Here is an 18,387-nt window from a genome sequence, read left to right as displayed (position 1 = left end):
CAAGGGTTAGGAAAAATGGCGGGAGAAAGACGAGATAGGTAAATTTTGAAATGTTAAAGTGCAAGTTTAGCGACTACTCATTATTATTTTGACTATCATATTATTTAAGCAACTTTATGAAACTAAATAAATTTTTTGTAAACTTTTGGTATGATTTTTTATTACAAGGACTATAATTCTTGAACACCCGATGTATAGTTTGTTCGGTATGAATCCACTGCGTTGAAAGCCCAGCGTGCCGGAGTGCCCGTTACTTTTCTGCCATGGTCACGTCACAGGAACAGAGGCTGTCCTCTTTCATAATCAATTTCGGACCCAGACTATCATAAGATATTAATATATTCCTATTTTTATTATTAGTTTTTAAAGAAACACGTTCTTCGTATCGGTAACCGAAGGCTTCGGTTGATCAATCCTAATCATACTCAATCTTAACTGGTTTAAAGTATCATGTTATGCGTACAGTATGATTCAAAAGTATTGCTTTCATTTGAACTTGAAATGCAATTTTACAAATGATTTTTGAAAGGATTTTGCACGCCTGTCCTACATTAAAAGAAAAACGAGAAAACGATGGGTGCGCAGTGCGCGTAGCGGAAACAAGTAAAAATATGGTTCCGGTCAAAGAAAGCTGATGATAGAAAATAAATTTCATTTGTCTTTCTTTTCTACGCTGTTTGCAGAGAAATCTGGGCGTTGCTATTTAATGATGTTTGTTTCTTTCACTTAACAGGAAAATTTCAAATAACATCATTTAAGTGACGTCTAGGTGTAAATGTCATCACGTATGTGCTTCCGGTGACTAAACGGTACTAATAAAATGAGGCTAAACTTTAACGGAAGCATACAATTTTTAGGGTCGCGAGAAACGGACCATGACTATTTATGTACAGTCTCAACAACACTTTAATTAAAAATTAAATTGTTAATTCTGTTTTAAATAGTCGTGACTTTTACATGAACTTAGAATTTTGTTCTCTTTGTTATTGATCATGGTTCGATTAGAAGAATCGTGCAATCGGGGGGCATCAATATTCTAGTCGTTGTCTTTGTACCGTATGAGCATTGATTAAAATAATTTTCAGCCACTGCAATACGGGACCGTGACCCAAATTATGACTAACATACATTTTTTTTATATGGTAATTATTAGGTTGCCTTTTTTTCTGTTTACAATATCAGTTGCATTCCCAGGCATAATAATTACATATACAAGACATGTGTTATTAAGAGGTTGATTGGAAATCAGGAGTCGTGGTGATCTAATAAGCGTTCTAATTATGCCGTTATAAACGTGAGTTAATTTCGATCAATGACCAGTTAACACACCAACCCTTGGATTGGTATTAGAATTTAAATTTTTGTTCTCATTTTTCGAAAAGTCTCTCGTTTCCTGAGGTGTTATCTTGGATAAACTTTCGAACTAAACATGCATTTTCCTATGCTCGGTTCAATCGCATTGATGGTTGACATAAGTAAAGGAAGTGATAAGGATCCTGATAAGAGTGCAACAACCTATTCAAGCATCCCCATTCAGCAATAAGAAAATACATTGAATTCAATATTCGATATTTAATTGAAGCATTTAATTGATTAATAACTTTAATTAAAGGAAGTTTGTTTGAAATTAAAGGAACACTGATGACGGTCTCTATCGAGAATTAAAACGTTGGTAACATTAACAGCTGATGTCAAAGTTTGGAAAATGAAAATAACCAAAACCAATAAAAGAAGAATTAATTATTGAATATTACTTGTATCGCTATCAAAATGATACATTAGATTTGATGAATTTTTGCAGGCACTTCAATTTCAATTTACAAAAAAATCAATCAATTATTGTCCAATTCACTGGTAACATTTTCTCCAAATTTTAACACGTTATCACTTTAAAATTTATCTTGTGCGTTATGCAAAACGTGTCATTATCTCGTTCTTCACGTGTATACTGTCACAAAGACATTCCTTTAGCGGTACGCTCGAAGGTAATATAATCAGAGGTTGCTGCCAAATGTTTGCTCTTTCCACCGTGTTTATGCAGTTATTCCTGTATAATCATCCATGGTATGTAACTCCTCTAAAATGGACGGTTCTGCAAGTATCTTTATTCGCTCCGGTACACAGGGTACACGTGTCGCGTTATGCTTAACTATGATGTGGGTCGCTTCAATTTTTCAGTCCCATTCACCCCAGATAATATTACTTATCGAATAATTACTTCATATCACCTCGGATTAGGATGCTTTTAATCTTAGTATCTAGATATCATAGACTTTTTATCAGAACAACCCTTATTTGTAAAACAAATCCCGTGAAAAATTTCTTAATTGTTGGCTACAAAAATCTGTAAACAGATCAGGGATGTATAGGTACCCTCGAATAGAGACGTTGTATCGCGAGTCAGATTGGACCCATAATCGCGATTCTCAGTTCAAGTAAACAATAAGCTATCATCTAGTTTGCAACGAAGCAGGAAAGGTGGACGATAAGCAGTGCAAATTTGTCATCGTGAAAAATTTACGCGTTAAAATATTAACCTAGAGCGCGAAGTTTCTGCTATCTCCGGCCTCGGTGCAAACACCTAAGTTCTTTGCGAGGGAATTAACGTGCAGGTCGTTTACCCAACGGCCAGTAACGAGTATAAAGGGAGGTTCGGATCGTGGCGAACACTTCGTTATCGAACATCTCGTTAAGATGCAGTCGGGAATATCCTGTATCGTCACCGTCCTCGTCGGATCGGTTGTGTTCGTGATCCTCGACTTCAGCGATCCTGTCGCGGTCGCGGAAACGATTGACGGGGACGAGCACAAGATCCTTTCGGACTGCAAGCACTCGGATTACAGGACCTACGTACAGTGCTTGACCAGACACAGAAGACATCATGGATCGAATAACTTGGATTTTGGTTAGAGCCTAATTTTTATCCTGGGTGGGCCGAACACCCCTAGTGTCAACTATTTAGTGTCGTTTAATATTTTGAGGGAGTCAGGGTGAAATATAAAGAAAAAGTATGAAATTTTGTTAAGATCTTACCTGTATGGAGACGTGCCATAAGAAATGCGAAACCGATAACGGTTGCGACCGGGATTGCATTCACTGTTACAAAAAGACGAAGCGCAAACACCAAGTGATCACCGAATACGAGACCGAATGTGTTTCTGGGGACTGTACTAGTGGTAGTAGTAGTAGTAATAAGGGTCAACAATCGGGTGCCAATATTACTACTAACATTGAGATTCGTAATATTATTAATGGATCCGGAGTGTGTTGTCGTAAGTAACAAATTATTGTTGGTCAAGAGGGGGAGCAGAAAAAATAATTATTGGATTTCTCTTTGATTAGCCACTTGCAAACCGCCAGTTCCTTGTCCACCACCAGTAACACCGACAACACAATCACCATCAGGAACATCACCATCAGCAACACCACCATCAAAAGTTCCACCGACTGTACCATGTTGTCGTAAGTATATCGGTTGCAATTATTCGAAATAAGAATTAATCAATTTCTTCGTTAATTAGCCACTTGCAACCCACCAACAATTTGCCCACCACTTCTTCTTTCGGTGCCACCCTGTATCATTCCCTACTGTCCACCATATTTTCTTGGTGGAGGTGGAATGGGCGGAGGTGGTGGTTGGGGTGGAGGTGGTGGATGGGGTGGAGGTGGTGGATGGGGCGGTGGTGGTGGATGGGGTGGAGGTTCCGGAGGAGGTGGTTGGGGTGGAGGAGGTGGATGGGGCGGATGGGGTGGATGGGGTGGATGGGATGGATGTCCATACCAAAACATATGGTTATGCTTTTCAGTAAGTACAAAATCAAAATGAATCATTTTGGATTTTTTCAAAAATTTTACGTGTTACGTATAGCTTTATCGCGGAGGATATGGACTAGACTGTTCAGGATGTGGAATCGCACATTCTCAATACAGATGCGACGTGCCTTGTCAAACGATAACAAATCCAGTTGCCACAAAACCCTGCACGAGTCCACAATGCGTGGGTGGTACGTTCAATTTTATAAAATATAAATTAAAGTGGGATACAATATTTTGTATGTTTGTTTTCAGGTGTCCAAGCATAACAATCCCTTAATGAAGTTGAACTATAAAATAGAATCTTCTTAATGTATAATTTTCTTTTGTTAAATTTACAATAGATTAAGAACTGTTATACATTAATGGAATTTGTGAGCAAAAAATATATAACGCCTTGCAATAATTTAAATTAGACTATAGGTGGACACCTTGTTACTCATTTCAGTGACAATAGATCCAACAATAGTTGGGTTCCCTTGTTCTCGAGGAATTTTGAATTTGTGCCTCGAGAACGAGCGACAGCTGCTCTATCTTAATATAAAAATGTGAAACATTTCGTACTGCAACAGTCTAACGTACGTCAGTGACTACAGATACAAGTCGGATCTGTAGTATCGACGAGAGACTACAGTAGAGATCTTCTATTTTCCTATGATAAAACAGAAATCAACATTATCAGAAACTGTTACAAAAAGTGCCTGTTCTAAATGGCGCGCGATTTGACAATTGAAAATTTAAAAATTAACGAAATAAAAAATTACGTTTTCTTTGAAATAAGTGGCATTGACGCATGATTGATGAAAGCAAAATATCTTGTGGTCAAAATATAATTTAAATAGGGCTAAATTCGCTAATTAGAAACTTTGTGTTTAGTAAACCGTACGACGGCCACAAAGCAGACAAAATCGTATAGATCCTTCCGAAACAAATATATTTTTGCGTAGAATAAAGTATACATATGTATATAATTCATATCTTTCTATACTAAATATTCTAAAAAAATATTATTTTCATAAATAAATCGGCTTAACAAGTTTTCTTAAATATAAGTTTCACTATGATTATAATACATTACTTTTCTTTCTATTATTGCATTTTTCTATAGAATTAAATAATTTCTGTTTTTAAATACATTTCTATTTCGTATAATGAGGACAATGTTTAAAATTTTTGCGTCACAATCAAATTAAAGTAGAATCGAACGCAATTCTGTTTAGTTTTACTCTGTTATTAATAAATATTACATTAAATTATTTCTTAAATAATAATCATCAGTGCACGGTAATAAAAATACAAGTAATTATTACCTTGGCCTAATACAAATAAAAAATAAATTATTAAAATTATAAAAGGTTACAAAATTAGAAAAGTAATTAATACAAAAAGACATTCATTCATGCCGAACTATGATATGTACAAGTTAAATTGTACTCTTAATATTTTCACCAAATCTTGTTATTCAAAGTACAGTGTATATTATTAATTTTCAACAACGTTTGTAACATAGCTGACTGCTATTTACAATTCTAGTCTCAAAGTTTATATAATGTTAATATGAAACAACAGTGCTATTGAACCAATCGTCTGCTAACTAATAATCAATCATCCAAACCAGTTGTTCACAAAAGAATTGAATCCATTACTAAGGGAAGAAAAAATTCCGTTATTTGATTCTGAAGCTGTATTGGCTCCAGAATGTGGTCGAAAATGTATCACATGATCCCGATTAATATGGTCCCTGTTTCCACTGTAAAAGTTAGATGCAGCTTCATCCTCATTTGGGTGCCTCTGTTAATCAATTTTCTATTTATTAAGGAAACGAACACATCATGGTATATATGGAATAAATATGATAAAGTACGCTCTAGAGTGGCCGTCAGATTGTTACGCGTTTGCCATATTGCGAGCATCGTCAAAAATTAAAAATTGTTTAATTCTAAAATTAAAAATTTCTAAATATTCGAAATGTTAGAATTCGCTGATATTATTCTTTTTTTTTTAAATTTATAGTGCAACTTTCCATGATAAATGATTAAGGTTGCAAAAGGATTAAGAGAAATATTATACTTACGCTTGCTCTGTATAATGTTACATTGAAAGACGTAGGGTGCTGCTCTAATACTCTAAATTCAACATCACGGGGCATATATCCATTTGCATATACCTATACATCAAAATAATATAGTAATATAAAGTAAAATAACTATGTCACTGTCATAATCGAATATGTTCATTTAACTCTAATATGAAATTACCTCTAATTTGTATACTCCTGGCAGTAAGATTCTCCAAAATTCACCATATTTTGTAGTGAGAAAACTAACGTCTCTTGATTTCACTTTGATAGATGCTCTTTCAATGGGGTTTCCGTTTTCATCCACGACAAATCCACGAACTCCTCTGTGAGCCTCTGCTAAGAACTTGATGAGAGCCTAAAAACAACCAATATATATTACATATAAATTTAACATTTTTTTTTTTAATGCTAAAAAATTCAATTTTTTTCGCATTCAATGTTAACGGCTTCACATTGCATTTTTCTTTGACGTAGAAATTTTTAAACAACACAAATTGAAACACTTGCCACACGATTTTCCTCCCAATAAAATTTCAAATCTGAAGCGGGTGGATATTTACAGCACGACAGTTCCAAAGTAATTTCCATACATCCGTTCCACACGTAATTGAAATCTTGCATTCCTCCAGTAAGCGGATACCATTGAGCACCATTGGTGATACCATTCTTAAATCCTGGTTGCGTTGATGAACAAGGCAATCCATGGTACATAGATCCATGGTTACGAGAATACATTAGCGATAGATGTTGAAACACATCGTCGTCCGGTGAAATACTTGGTGATGAAGTGTAACTCTGAAACACTAAATTTTTCGTATAAATCTTGGATTATAGTTCTGTAAAATTTTTTGTAAAACATTGAAGAAAAACTCGTACGAAAAATGATTGTATCGATGAGTTTAAATTATGTCAATTTAATGTAATTATGTGTTTGGTAATTAAGTGATTAATTAACACGTTAACTGCAGCAATGAAGATAGAATTTCAAATTTTGAGATTCTGAGATTCTAAAATTTCCAAATTTCTGGAGTTCTAAAATTCAACAATTTGAAGACAAAAATTTGATTAACCTTGTATTTTATCCTATAGGTATATTTGTATATATGATATACCTGCACATAATGGGGCTGATCGGCATATTCCTGACAGCATGAAAAGTTATACAATACTATGAGATTGCTTTCGATAAATAGTTACATAACAAGATTCACTGTACAATGTCAAATAAGTATAATCAACAAAAATAAATTATTATATTTGATACGTCTACAGTCATAATCAAATCAGGTTTTTCCAAGGAAAATGACGATATAGAGGAAGCAGGAATTCTCAAAATCTTAATTTTCAGGATATTAATGTTAACGTATGTTACGTCAGGAGACACGCAGGACAGATTTTATTAACTGAAGATATTATACTTGGAAAGTGATTTGCAGGGGAAACAGGTCCCAGAACAGGAAGTATAGACCAACGGTGTTCTCGTTCACGCCTCAAGTGCCACGTGATGACACTTGAATACAATGGGCTCGTCGCTATTTCCTGTTGGGGATTTTCCCTACGAATCAGTCAATTTCTAAGCACAATATGTCAAAAACAAGTTACACCGGAATCCGGTTATTATAATCATGAATAATGTTATCATAAATCAGTCGGTCCCAAAATATCCTATAAAAAATTGATTAAAAATTGTAATTATTATACTAGAGGAAAAATCATAAGAATTTTTAGTATTCTTAATTTTGTATCATAATTAATATATAAAAACGAAACTTACGCGAGTTTGGTGTGTTATCAAATGGGTAACTGGCAACCAAGGCACCCCCGTGCAAACTTCCGGATAAGACAAACTGAATTTTCGATACCCATTCTTTGACAGCTTCCGTTTCTGGTTGACTCTTTTTATTATTTTGTTTAAAGTAGTCAGGGAAATTGCGGTTCAAATCAAAACCACGAGCGTTATATCTGTAAGAAACATAATTGAATAAGAAAAAATTTCAGAATATATACATTATACACCCATACCTCGCTTTACGACCTAGATACGTTCCGGAAAAGTTGGCCGTAAAGCGAAAAGCCGTATAACGAATCAATTATTTTGATACAAACCCATACAAATTCAATTGAATCTGTTCCAATTTTTTATAAAATAATATTTTATTTTTTTTAATTTCCTATAAAAATGCTGACATAAAAATAAACGTACAGCAGTTTTTTGGCCGCATAACGAAACATTGTGGGCCGTAAATCGAAAAAGTGCAATAATTAAAAATGGCGAGGTATAGCGAGGTATAGGTGTATATTGTTTATAAAATGATATATATTTTGATAAGTCCCACCTGCCCTGTCCACCCTCGCAGTATCCTTCCTTCGATACTTCAAATCCGTCAGGATTCATTGACGGAAGAATATGAATTCTAGTGTTATCTAGAAGCCAAGTGATATATGGATCTGATCCATAATTGGTCACAAAATGCTGAAAATTGAAAAGAAAAAAGAAATAAAATTAAACGAGAGTTTCAAAAGTGAAACACAGTCTATTAATATAGGAATCTTTGAAGGCTGTCCTTTGTTTTATTTTGAGAAAACCAAAGAAATGGTGAGAATGATTAGTTGTACTTGTAATGAATCATTGCCAATGGTGATGGTAATAGTAATTATACTATACTCTTAAACCCAAATATATGTATAATACCAGTATTACAACCAAAGGAGTACATACCTTATAATAACATAGTACATGAATAACAATGTTCTGCTTAAGAATATTTATAAATTCAGGGTTAACGAAGCTGTAATGCATATTGAACGATTACTCACGTGAATAAGGTGTAACATTAATTCACGACCCACGGCTTCGTTCCCATGTATATTGGCAACATATTTCACATCAGGTTTACCGATCATATGCTCGTAAGGCGAGGAGGACACAACCATTACCCACAAATCACGACCTATAAAATAATTTATTTCAGTTACAATAACTATAAACATAAATAACGATCTTCTGTAGATTATAGAAATTTTTGAAAATTTATGAAGAAAAAAGACAAACCAGGATTATACCTTTCACAGATTTTCCTATAGAGTATAAGGCAGTTAAGTTCTGAAATCGAAGCGACGTTGCTCGTAGAAAACGGCTCATTTGTTCGTAATTATGATATGTGAACTCGATGTTGTACGGTTCTTCGTAGACGTGAAAACGAGCATTATAGCGGTTGGAGAGATCTTTGCTAACGTGCTGTGAGGCGGCTGCGGTCTCGTGGAATGCTCCGAAAATTGGAACGAGGAAGAAAATAAGTTTGTACATTCTGCGAACCAAGAAATAAGCGTGTAATTTAAAATAAAACAAATTGAATTCGCAACAAAATTCGTATATTTTATTTCAAAGTTTGAAAATTTCCAAATTTTTCCTTCTCAAATTGAGATATAAAAATAATAAAATTTCCAAATTTTCAGTAATTTCAAAATTCTATCGTGAAGAATCAGTATTTTTCAATTGGTACAGCCAGGTACACGGGATCAAGTATAAAATGATAATAAAATGGTATCATTTCACGCGTGCATAAAACTAGATCAAGGCTTGACATATATCTACTTAAATCAAGCTGAAGTAGTAGCAACTACAGAAAATTGCCTACAGCTGCACGTGCTAGATACTTAAGAGTCTTCTATATTCGTGTTTAATTTTGATTTACGATTTTTAATTAATTAATATTATTACATTTTATCTCTATTTATTATGTTACTGTTTTCACTAATGTTATTATTCTTTATTATTTCTTCGCTAACTAACATAGGTATTTAAACAAAAGGATCATTGATTCATAAAATTATTTCAAATTCTTCATTTAAAAATTTTTTAATATCTCAGAAGTTATTAATACGTGATTTAAATTACAATGAAAAATCACGGTGTGTACTGATTAAATCGTACATTCGTATTTCCTGTGACGAGTACCGTTAACCTTTATACAGGTTTCATAAAAGTATCCGCTGATTGATCGACGACTAATTTCGTCCTGGTCCAATAATTGTAACCTATTTCTTTTTTTTTGGCAACCTATCATATTTTTAGATGCATCCACGATTCATTTAATACATAATTACTATCCTCCTTTCAGCGACGATCGATCATGTGAGAAATCACGATTTGAATTTGAAAAATTCACGAGTGGTGAATATATCCGAATTATAAATTACTAATTTTATTTTCGAATATATTTAAACAAATCTTAGTGTACAAATATTAAATTAAATTAAGTACTGTCTGTTGAAAAATAGATGTTCAAATCTTCACTTTTAATATTTTAACAATTGTGAATATTTAAATTTTTAAAATGGAACTTAATTAATTAAGTTTAAATAAAAATACTCTAATTTTTTTTTTTAATGTAAAAATATAACAGGTATCATTTTCAGAAATGTAGTACAATTTTGTTTGATGTTTGCTCATTATGTTAATTCATCACAGAAGAAAAAAGGACATAAAGAAATAATGATGTTCCGCTTTACTGTTCTTTCTTACGTTTCAACTTGACCGTGTATACTTTCTCCTACATTTTTCAAACCTCTTTTATTACGTACAGATCATGGAAGAGTTGTTACATTCCTCAGTAAACCGGTTAATTTTAGCAGAATAAACTGATTGCAACTGATTGATTTTAATTAAGAAAAAATTAAATTATAATTTTTGATCGTTGGTTGAAATTTTAACAAAATGATAATTAGATTCTAGTTTTCCGCATTTTTCATGATTTCAATACTACCCTCTCGAAAGTGAAAAAGAGCGGGAATTTATTTGAATTTAAAAAGAGCCTCTTTTCTTTGAAAATAAAATGACTTACTTAATTCAAAAATACAAGAATACTTCAAAAAGCACACAAAAATGAATTTTCAAAATTTAAATTAATCAAATTAAAAATGCATCAGAATTTCGAATGAGAGCATAAATTGAACCCCTATTAAACTTTATTCGATAAAACAAAAAAATCACTTGTAAAGAAGAAGATATCACTCACCTGACTGGTTAACAAAGTTCGCACAGAAACTAGCACTGACAATGAGTAACTTGTAAAGAAACCGATGGAACGGCAGCGACAAAAGTTGTTTAAAAATTGAAAAGAATTCAAAGCACGTGGTAAAAGAAGGAAAGAAGGCAAGCGGAGAAATCTGCTTGTTCGTTCAAACGGATCTTCTCAATGACATAGTATACCGGTAACAGTAGCAAGGCCGAGGCCGTCACTCCTGGTTGAACACATTGGTTTTCCTTCTTACGTTATATTCGTATAGATAATAATTGTCCAGAACACAACACGGTTTGTTTCACCTGCGAAAGGTGCGTGATACTGTTGGAAACTTACAAAGAGAAGCTCGAAGTGTGCCGCCGCGCCGCGCGGTTCCACTACCGCCACCTCCGCCACTACTACTAATGAAAGCCACTTCCTTCGTCGCGTCGGATAGTATCTGATGTTCTACATAGAACGGCTAACTACTACACGTTCGTCGTTTAGTAAATACGTAGTTAACACCATTGTACCTTATACTACCACCACTTTCGGCAAAACAATGAGTAACACACGAACGGTGTCATTCTGGCCCCTTCTCTTCTTTTCTCTTCCATCCCACCCTCTTACCATCTCACCGGAATGAATTCACCAGCTTCCATATTTACCTACCTTCTTTTTCCTTTCAATCTTAGCCAAAAATTTCTGATGTCTCATTGTTGAATATTTAATCCAAAGTATGTATTGTACACTAGGTCGAAACAATCCTGCATTCAATGCACGAGGGGGAAAGTTGCAGTATTTGAAATTCAGATTTTTTAATTTTTAATATTCAAATTTTGAAGATTTCAAAATTTCAAACTTTAAAGTTCCAAGATTAACTAACTTTTCTTGACCTAATGTATGATTTCATGATGTCATTTTGATCCAGTATGTATTATACATATATGTATTCTTATTATATACTAGTTTTACTGTTTACAGGGTCAAAGTGACCCTGTATCCGGCTACCGCGACATCAAGTCATCAGATTTCATATTTACCTATATGTTACTTTGCTATGGTAATCAAAATATAGCTTGACATTTCTAATATCTGATTCACAGGTATTTAAATAATTTTGTATGATTTTGGTTAAGTTCACTAGTTTCCATATCTATCTGCCATTTTCTTTTTATACCTGATTGGCAAGGTTCAAAGAGATTTTTATTTGTTACATCATTAAAATATTTTATGTAAAATCGAGAAATTTTGGAATACAGAGTTTTTTGATCATCAGTCATCTAGATATTAAACGGTACGCCAGGCGTACTTTCTTCCACTTCCGGTTTCGTATTTGTGCATCCGTTTGGAATAGTTTGATTCTCTTTATAAAGATACTTTTATTCATACAATCAAATCGAAAATGATATTAAATTATCAAGTATACTCAACTGAAATGCAACATTTTTGGTATGACCTCTTTCAGTAAAACTGGTTAGGTACCTATGAAGTACCGTTCTTCTTTTTGTCGCCGAGTCAGTTCTTCCGCGAAAAGTACAAGTGAACATACTATCTGTGTTCACTCTTTTTATTCTTTAACTGTCCTTTTTCTTAAAAAGAAAATGATTTGAAAAACCACTTCCTGCTCATTAAAAATCAATGCAAAATAATTAAAATTTGTATATCTACGAAAGAAGGTGCCAAAATGAATGTAGAATTGAATGACAGACCAAGTTTAAGGGCGCCAAATTAATTTGTACAGTTAATATAAACGATATGCTTGGTCCAAAATACTTTTTCCCTGGAAATCCAGGTGTGCACGTGGAAATCTTGAAATTTCAAATTTTTTGCCCGCACTTGACCGCGTACGCAGAACGAATTCTAGCGTTAAACGAGAAACCTACTTTGCAAAATACGAAAACAGAACGCGATGTACGAGAAATGGTTGTGCATATAAGTTCGCTTTAAATAATGGCACTGTACGAATATGAGAGAGAAAGTGGAACGAGACAAAGGAAATTCTGTACAAAATTTTGCGATTCAGTGAAAGACTTTCTCATTTTCATCAGCTGTGAATTTAAACAGAATTATTTAATTGTATTATACATACATTATACATATAATTATATTTCTTTTTTGTTACAACACAAACAATTGAAACTTGTAAATAAATAAATAAATAAATAAATAAATAAACTTATGATAATAATTCAGTTTCATGTATTAGTAAGATAGTGGTCTTAAACGGTATATGTTAGTCCCGAAACAACCCTAAAATGTTCTAAAAAAGGTATTGAGATCAGTGTCCTACTAGCAGTACTTATCACACCACACTGGTTGGATGGATCGTTGAACCCTGAAGTATGGAACACGTTTGGAAAAAAAAGAATTCCAGTTAGAAGTGTGTCACCGGGGTGTATGATAGTAGCGGAAGTGGGGGCGACGGTAAGGGGAAAAGAGGAGGGGTAAGGTTGCTGAAGAGAACCACTCACGGTCGATGATCTACCTTGAGATGACCACGGACCTCATTCTTAAAGGTCAGAGGATATTTTCAGCTTCGAAATTTTAAATACAGTTACTACCCAACTTATTATCATTAGATTTTTATAAAAGTTACATTTTATTATTACTTTAATGGTACTGTGTAATGATTAACGGTACTGTGATCGGACAATCATTAAGGAGGGAGATGAATTCCTTTTTTATTTTGAACATATAGTTTGTAATTTCAAATTAAATATATTGTAAGCATTCATATTTAATTATAAAAATTGAATTACGTCAATTTTTAAAACATAATGGCTAAATACTTACTAAAATTAATTCGGTGTCTTAAATATTACGTTTTCTTAATTACTATTTGAAATTTAGATATTAATAATCATAATTTAAAGTGCATTGCATAGATAAAAATTTTATACATACAGCGTCTATATATTCCCACGCAATCATGTTCCCGCGTTTTTATATATTTGAAAATTGGCGCGAACTTATGATACTGACAAAATTATTTAAACTGACATTACTATAATCTTTAAAAATAATTCTTGAATTAAAAAATAAAAGGCAATTTGTATATCTAATATTAATAATTATTTAAAGTACGTATGTTGTATGAAATAAAATTGCATACAGTGCCTATGTGTCCCCATTCGATCACCATGGTTTTGTAATAACTGGTTACCGATAAGTACATGTACGTAATGCTGCAGACATTACACAATTTTGGGCCACCTATAGCCATTCTTGAAGATTTTAAAACCTTGAACATGTAAGTTCTTAGCCAATGCAATTGGTGAAAGGTTTTATTTCTATATATAATGCGATCCAAACTGTCCGGTGGAGTTTTTTGCTTTGTATCTTTGAACAGTGAAGCACATAACTCTTCTGTCTACTCATCTTTAGTGTATAACTACGAAATTGTAATTAAAATCACTATAAAATCAGTGCAAATTATAATTAGTGAATGTTGAATCCCAAAAATTCTATGAATATTTCTAATTAATGAATAATTGCACTGTCTTTTAATAGTGAAAATAAATTGTTCGATACTTCATAAATTCATCATTATAAGCAAAGCATATTTTAACAGAATAACGTTACAATTATTTCAGTGTTAATATCAAAAAATTTGTCCTCAAAAAATGTGGTTTGGTGTTTTGTGTCTTTTGACAGTGGTAATTTTGAAAATATTATTGAATTACAATTGCTCAGTGAAATTTCCTCCAGGTATCATAAAATTATACCAAATTTTAACTTTTTATATTTTTTTCTTTTGCAAATAAATTAGGCAACTACCAAAAATATTTCAATATTTTAAATATTTGCTCACCTTAACTTTTTTTTATACCATTTATGGGTTACTTTTGGTATTCTACCATAATGAAAGTATATACTATATTTAAGGTCCACGAGGTTTACCGATTATTGGAAATATATTGAATATCGTTAAATTGGTAAAAGAGGCGAAATGTTATTCGAATGTCTGGTGCCGATTATACGAGATGTATGGGCCGGTTGTTGGTCTCAGATTAGGGTTCGACGAACCGTTAATTATAGTCTCTGGAAAGGCTGCTATTACCGAGATGCTACATCGTTCGGAATTCGATGGAAGACCAAATGGATTTTTATTTAAATATAGGAGCGGTGGTACGAGGCAGGGATTGTTGTTCACCGATACAAATGTCTGGCATAGTCAAAGAAGGTACACTCATATCTTATTCTATTGTACACACTATGTACACTATCGAGCAAAGTAGACATTCCGAGGGAAAATTATTAAATATTACAAAATTCAGTGTATATTCGACAGGTTTACGCTAAAAACTCTGAAAGAATTTGGTTTTGGTAAACAGATAATGGAACACGTGCTCCAAGAGGATGCAATTATGTTAACGAACATAGTGACTGAATTAACAAAAACAGGAACACCTACGAGCATACAATCTATCATTAGCGCAGCTGTTTTGAGTAATCTGTGGCTCCTTATTGACGGTACAAAGTATGCACTTAAAACGAAACAAGAAAATATATTTATTAGGTTTTTCCGTATCTAATGGCCAATTTTAAAATATGAAAAATTTAATAGGTATCATTTAATATTATCGCTTATGGGATATTATTTGAAAATCTTATTACAGGACACCGTTAATCCTTATCATTCAAACTGGCAGTAATACTGCCAATCTTAAATCACTCTGTAATATTCTTGGAGTGATAAGGGTTAATAATGTTAAGGGAACTTGGCTCATTCCACCTCAAAATTCTAGTTAAGCCAATAGTGTTAACATTTCTTTCGAAGTACTCTGTATTTTCCAATATTTAGATTCGACGTAGGTATGGAAAGTCCGATGCTGAAGGAAGCTATAAACATATTAAAAGATCTTACTAGTAGTTCAAATGTAATGGGTGGTATTTTAAATCAATTCCCTTTCTTGAGATACCTATTCCCAAATTTGACTGGATTTTCAGTGTTCGCAGAACGTCAAAGTCGTATAAATAGTTTCTTTATGGTAAGTTTCACGGATCACATATATGTATATTTGTTTAAAATTGCAATTTTAAATATGCAATTCTTTTCTCAACAAATTTTGAATAATTCAATTTAAATTTTTCATATTTTAACTGTATGTTAATATGTACGATTACATTTACAGAACATAGTATCGAAACACAAAGAAACGATGAATGAAACGAAACACGAGTGTACAAATTTTATAGACGCTTATTTGCAAGAAATAGAAACTCGTAGAACAAGTTCATCCTCCTCATTTTTCAATGGTAATTTACATAAATTTTTCTTAATTTATTATATCCATTTTTTTTTTTAAAGTATGTTATTTCAAACAGAACTTATTCTTAACATGTTCAGGCCCCTTGGGTAGATTTTAATTGTCTTGGATCTATACTACACTATACACTGTACATCTGCTAATTTAAACACTTTCTTTTATAGAAAATCAACTAGCATATGTTGTAAAAGATTTATTTGCCGCTGGAGTAGACACGACTGATAATACAATTGGTTTCGTGATAGCATTTCTTATAGTACATCAAGATGTGCAAATGAAGATGCACGAAGAGATCGATAGAGTTATCGGTAGGGATACTTATCCTTCTTTGAACGATTGCAATCGGTAAGATAATATTTATATTGTAAATGAATACGAAGGTTTAAAGTATACCTTTCAAAACATACCAAAATTTAAATATTTATTATTATTTTCTTTTAATTTCCAGTTTACCATACTTGAAAGCTATTCTATCAGAAGTATGGAGATTAGCAAACATCGGTCCAACTTCTATTCCGCACCGAGCAATAATTGATTCGAATTTATTGGGATTTGAAATAAAAAAGAATTATACTTTATTAGCGAATTTAAAAAGTGTTCATATGGATAAAGAACACTGGGGAGATTCGGAAGTATTTCGTCCAGAGAGATTCATAGATTCGAAAGGACAATTTGTAGAAGATTCTTGGCTTATGCCTTTCGGATTAGGTAATTTTATTTTCATTACCAATGAAAAAAGGTTCAATGACCAGAAAGAAGTGACATTTTGATGAAAGACCATTTTCAAGATTATTTTTATAACGTTTCTTTATTTGGTTACAGGTCGTAGAAAATGTTTAGGTGAAACTGTGGCAAGACAGACAACCTATCTATTTGTAGCATGTTTACTACAAAGACTTCATTTTAAGTTACCCCTAAACCATCCTAAACCACGACTTCAGGGTACAGAAGGATTCGTAGTTATGCCACCTAAATTGGATATCATAGCTGTACAAAGATACTAATTTGGTAGTGAAATAAAATTTTTTAAGTGTTTTTAATACAAATTTCAAATGTGAAGAAAACAAAGTTATTGTACTTAATTAACTATAAATAATTATAAGGTGTAGCATCTTTTATATATTTTTAAAAATAGGTCATAAATCGTTTCCAGTTAACATTTACTTTAATTCGAATGAAACAAAATTTAACTATTATACATTTTTTAATTTCAAATCAAGCAAAAATTTCTGATATGCTTATTATTTTAATATATGTATTGTGACCATTTTGCGGGGGTGCACTCTATATAATGATCGTTAATTCTTGTTGGACACCAGCCACGTTCGCGTGGTGATGGGAAAAGGGGAAAATAAGGGGGTCTGTACACTCGATGGGGGTTCGTGGCTCGACCTCGGTCGGCCGTCACACTCTTCGCGGGGGAGTACGCAGGGATGGGAATCTCGAGGAAGGTTCGTTGCGTTACGCGATCAAAAGGGGGATCTTTAAGGGTGGGAGAAAAGGGTGATGCGTAATATCGCGATTTACAATTGCGCAGACGTAGAAGGTGGTCGTTGCCGGACTCAGAATTCACAATTATTAAAATCTTAGGGACTCACCAATACGCTGTATACCTCACACACACACGTACACTCTCTAAATCGCCTCACACTTTCTTTATCGCTTTGGAAATTTCTATAATCGCTCCTTTACCAAATCTCAATACTTGTTCGCTCGCCAAAATCTAAGTGTCGTTGCGACGACGACGAGCCCGTCGTAGGGAAGTTTGGGGAGTGGATACAAGTCGGGGATTGGGTCGTCTTCCGGGTCAGAGGCGAATTGGACTAGGGATCAATATCGATCGGGGATTGGACGGTGATCGGGCTTGTAGATGCTGGCTGCTGGCTTACGGTCCTCGTGCTCAGCGGATAGATGGCCCCACGGTATCGTTTTGGTAACTTGGGTTGGGGGAGTTTCCGCAACTTGCTACACAATAGCCGGATTTTTTGGTTCTTGTTATATCACGTGAGCTAGTAATTTACCGGAAAGGCTTTTTAAGTATTGGTAACTAAGGTGGTGCGAAGGGGTAAAGAAGAAGAAAAAGTGGAAGACGAAGAGGAGGTCGTTAATCGGATAGCCCTAAACCCTTCGGGGTTAGGGGCAAACACGTGTATCAGCATGGCGGAGAAAGGATGCTTATCCTCAGTAACCGTCTCAAGCCAGCTGAAAAGGAAATAAT

At 33.6% G+C, this 18,387-nt stretch overlaps 3 protein-coding genes across 4 annotated transcripts; 2 read left to right on the top strand and 1 right to left on the bottom strand.

Moving 5' to 3' along the window:
• Positions 1-2,602: 2,602 nt before the first annotated feature.
• On the top strand, positions 2,603-3,667 carry LOC114880436 (the record flags this gene model as incomplete). Its single annotated transcript, XM_029196433.2, has 4 exons — positions 2,603-2,905; positions 3,027-3,272; positions 3,343-3,462; positions 3,522-3,667. Coding segments are annotated over exons 1-4 (723 nt in total), but the record flags the coding sequence as incomplete, so codon positions are not given.
• A 1,174-nt stretch (positions 3,668-4,841) lies between these two features.
• On the bottom strand, positions 4,842-11,339 carry LOC114880420 (carboxypeptidase M-like). Of its 2 annotated transcripts, none has more exons than XM_029196412.2 (9): positions 10,912-11,339; positions 8,957-9,201; positions 8,711-8,844; positions 8,230-8,366; positions 7,668-7,855; positions 6,401-6,696; positions 6,072-6,248; positions 5,888-5,980; positions 4,842-5,604 (listed from the first exon to the last, which is right to left on the bottom strand). In XM_029196412.2, exons 2-9 carry the CDS (start codon positions 9,198-9,200, stop codon positions 5,419-5,421), a joined length of 1,455 nt encoding a protein of 484 aa, XP_029052245.1. In that variant the 5' UTR covers position 9,201; positions 10,912-11,339; the 3' UTR covers positions 4,842-5,418. The 2 variants fall into 2 exon arrangements, with proteins under 2 accessions (XP_029052245.1, XP_029052246.1); XM_029196413.2 differs by having other exon boundaries at positions 11,254-11,327.
• Positions 11,340-14,522: 3,183 nt separating this feature from the next.
• LOC114880426 (methyl farnesoate epoxidase-like) lies at positions 14,523-17,228 on the top strand. Its single transcript, XM_046285065.1, has 8 exons — positions 14,523-14,607; positions 14,785-15,082; positions 15,191-15,379; positions 15,704-15,890; positions 16,035-16,158; positions 16,334-16,514; positions 16,618-16,877; positions 16,992-17,228. Exons 1-8 carry the CDS (start codon positions 14,523-14,525, stop codon positions 17,171-17,173), a joined length of 1,506 nt encoding a protein of 501 aa, XP_046141021.1. The 3' UTR covers positions 17,174-17,228.
• Positions 17,229-18,387: the final 1,159 nt, after the last annotated feature.

The sequence above is a fragment of the Osmia bicornis genome, chromosome 1 (genome assembly GCF_907164935.1).
Source record: "Osmia bicornis bicornis chromosome 1, iOsmBic2.1, whole genome shotgun sequence".
NCBI lineage: Eukaryota > Metazoa > Arthropoda > Insecta > Hymenoptera > Megachilidae > Osmia > Osmia bicornis.
This window is presented reverse-complemented; position numbering and strand designations above follow the sequence as displayed.

Bases quoted from the DNA above. Each gene is read 5' to 3' on its own strand.
- LOC114880420 (XM_029196412.2), bottom strand. From the start codon at position 9,200: ATGTACAAACTTATTTTCTTCCTCGTTCCAATTTTCGGAGCATTCCAC. The intron at 8,845-8,956 runs GTATAATCCTGG...ATTATTTTATAG, and splicing joins TATAGGAAAATCTGTGAAAG to GTCGTGATTTGTGGGTAATG. The intron at 6,249-6,400 runs GCAAGTGTTTCA...GGTTGTTTTTAG, and splicing joins ATTGGGAGGAAAATCGTGTG to GCTCTCATCAAGTTCTTAGC.
- LOC114880426 (XM_046285065.1), top strand. From the start codon at position 14,523: ATGTGGTTTGGTGTTTTGTGTCTTTTGACAGTGGTAATTTTGAAAATA. The intron at 14,608-14,784 runs GTATCATAAAAT...ACTATATTTAAG, and splicing joins CTCAGTGAAATTTCCTCCAG to GTCCACGAGGTTTACCGATT. The intron at 15,380-15,703 runs GTATGCACTTAA...TCCAATATTTAG, and splicing joins CTCCTTATTGACGGTACAAA to ATTCGACGTAGGTATGGAAA.